The 2,533-nt window shown below is 36.4% G+C and overlaps 1 protein-coding gene across 2 annotated transcripts in view; it reads right to left on the reverse strand.

Annotated features, from left to right (window-relative positions):
* LOC107857539 (probable glutamyl endopeptidase, chloroplastic) overlaps window positions 1-2,173 on the reverse strand; it is a 14,057-nt gene extending 11,884 nt beyond the window's left edge. Inside the window, exons 1-2 of one of the 2 annotated variants that reach the window (XM_047398431.1) lie at window positions 1,783-2,173; window positions 176-395 (exon numbers count right to left, since the gene is read on the reverse strand). In XM_047398431.1, the coding sequence (XP_047254387.1) occupies window positions 176-395; window positions 1,783-2,089 (527 nt within the window). In that variant the 5' untranslated portion in view covers window positions 2,090-2,173. The remainder of the gene's footprint in view (window positions 1-175; window positions 396-1,782) is intronic. The other variant, XM_047398435.1, reaches the window with a different exon arrangement.
* Between the last annotated feature and the right edge of the window lie 360 nt (window positions 2,174-2,533).

Raw genomic sequence — 2,533 nt, forward strand, 5'->3', positions numbered from 1 at the left:
AAAAAAAAAAAAAAAAGAAAGAAAGACGCACTATACCAGCAAGGAGTCCTTAATCTGTGTAACGAACATGAGATACACCAATTATACAGACAGAGGAAATAAAATAACCTAACATAGCGTCTCCAGCACTTGAGTGCTTGAAGGAGAGATCATGAGAAGCTTCATCATTACTCACATGCGACTCCTGGTATTACATTTCCCGTCTATGCGTATTCCAGCAAGCTTCTCCTCAGGTCTTGCTAAATCTGCCAAAGGTGGCAAGGATCTCCGCTTAAGAAACAGTATTTTATCCCTTAATGGAGAGAATGATAGTGCTGGAAGTGGTGGAGCGTCAACAATATCCCTAATCTCAAAGGGAGGAAGACGATATCCCGTGGCTGATGCTGATTCTAGAACTGGTGAAGTTTATGAGAGAAACAAGAAGATTTGATCACCATTTGCAAACTATGCAAATTATATTCAAAGAAAGAAAAAAAGAGTTAAAAGAGTATGTAAACATGTTAGAGTATTGAAAAATGGAAACCAGGGCAATGAAAAAAAAGGGGGGAAATAAATGAACTTATGAAATTTACACATTACCACACCCCCCAAAAAAATTAACTTAATCAGTCTATCTGGTTTTATCTATGGAAGGTAAATACCCAATGTAAACATAAAGTTTGAGTAGTGACAGGATTAGTAAATACATGATGCAAATGAAGAGGATTTATTTATGGGCATGGAGAAAAGTGAACAACTTTATTATTATGGACAAGCAATATAGAAATACTTTCATTTAAGATCCAAAGCTTTCCAACTTAAAAATCCACTGAAGGTACTTAAATAGAAAGTTAAATTGCCTAATAGGTGAAGAACAAAAAGCACATCCTTTCATAGAAAGGAGTTCGTTTAAATGCAAGTTGTCTTACGCCCTAAGATATGGTATGTGTAATTTGGAAAAGATTCTCCTTTTCCTTGTGTTTCTCATTTTAGGATGTACGGAAATCATTTCTCCAGTAGCACATTCAAAGAATTTTTAGATGCTAACAATTCTTGCAGGAATGAAAATCAAAGAGTATCACACCCAAATCCCTTCTTCAAGAATTAAATGGCTAGTATAAATGAAACAATAAATCCACAACACCGCATTCCACTCCAGTTTGGATCGGTTACACAAATCCCCCTTCATTGATTCCACTCAAATCAGGTACACTCCATTCCAATAAAAAGAACTGTTTTTAAATCAAACTAAACTCACTCTAAATCACTCACTTATCTCTTCGTGAACAACTAATTTAACTCCAATGTATCAACTAAACAGTTAAATAGCAGTATTCAACGGCAGTCTAATTTTCTCATTTTTAACAAAAACAGGATTCATTGGCATCACCTATAAGAATTCTACCAATTCTTCTTCTTTTATTCATCAAAGCTCCTCCAAACCTCCATCAAGTTAGGAACTTAGCCCCTTCCTAATCATTTACTAAATGATTATTCAGGTCCATTTTCCAGTACTAAATTTTATCTTTCTCGACAAAAGTGATGGTTCTGTGAATCTCATACTTATCTCCACAAGGATAACTAGCTTAGCCCCTTCGTAATCATTTACTAACTGATTATTCCGGTCCATTTTCCAGTACTAAATTTTTTTTATCTTTCTGGACAAAGTGATGGTTCTCTGAATCTCATACTTATCTCTACACGGATAACTAGCTTCGCCCCGAAGTAGTTAGTATCAAGAATTAAAGTCAACAAGCAGCATTAAAGAGAACTGAATTATTCAATAAGAACATTCCAAAGTACCGTCGTCATAAGCAACAGAAGCAGGGCCATCAGAGCCAGTATCAGTACCGCCGCACTCAGCCGTAACAGCGTTAACGGGAACAAGATGATGAAATTTGGATGAAGCCATGATGATTTTAGCCTTGAATTGCTTCCCGGAAACGAATCTTCTAGAATGCGGGCGGAGCAACGGCGGAGAGTGGAGGCGTTTGACGGGGAGAGGGAGAGAAGAAGAAGAAGTGAAGAAGAGGGATTTAGTAAGTAGAGAGGGAGAAGGAGAGTGAAGAGAGAGTAAAGAGAAGCGATGGTAGACTTTGGGAAGGCTCATGGCGACTGTTTCTAAATTTTCTATTATTCACATTCACGCTATCCAGCCATTTGATGACGAGTCAGATTCCAAAGTTTTTTTAAACCTTTTTAAATAAAGGGAACGCCGAGGCATGTGATGCCTTATTTTTATCAAGATTTGGTTTTGTAAGTTAGACACTTTAATTTATATATTTGTCATCTAAATTTTTGAACTCACTAAAAAATAATATTTTAAATATTTTTTATATACGTGACATTAAAATGCTGAGATGGACAATGCGTGATCACACGAGATTTTTTGGGTGCGTGATTAAATTAATTTTTTTATAATATTTAAATAATTTTAAAAAATAATAAATTAAAAAAAAAAATCCATCCTCCCTTGTTCCAGCACATCCCCGCCCCTGCCGTCTCCTACGCCACCTTACCCCGTCCACCACCTTCCCCTATCCCCCACCTTTTC

This window comes from Capsicum annuum, chromosome 1 (assembly GCF_002878395.1).
Source record: "Capsicum annuum cultivar UCD-10X-F1 chromosome 1, UCD10Xv1.1, whole genome shotgun sequence".
NCBI lineage: Eukaryota > Viridiplantae > Streptophyta > Magnoliopsida > Solanales > Solanaceae > Capsicum > Capsicum annuum.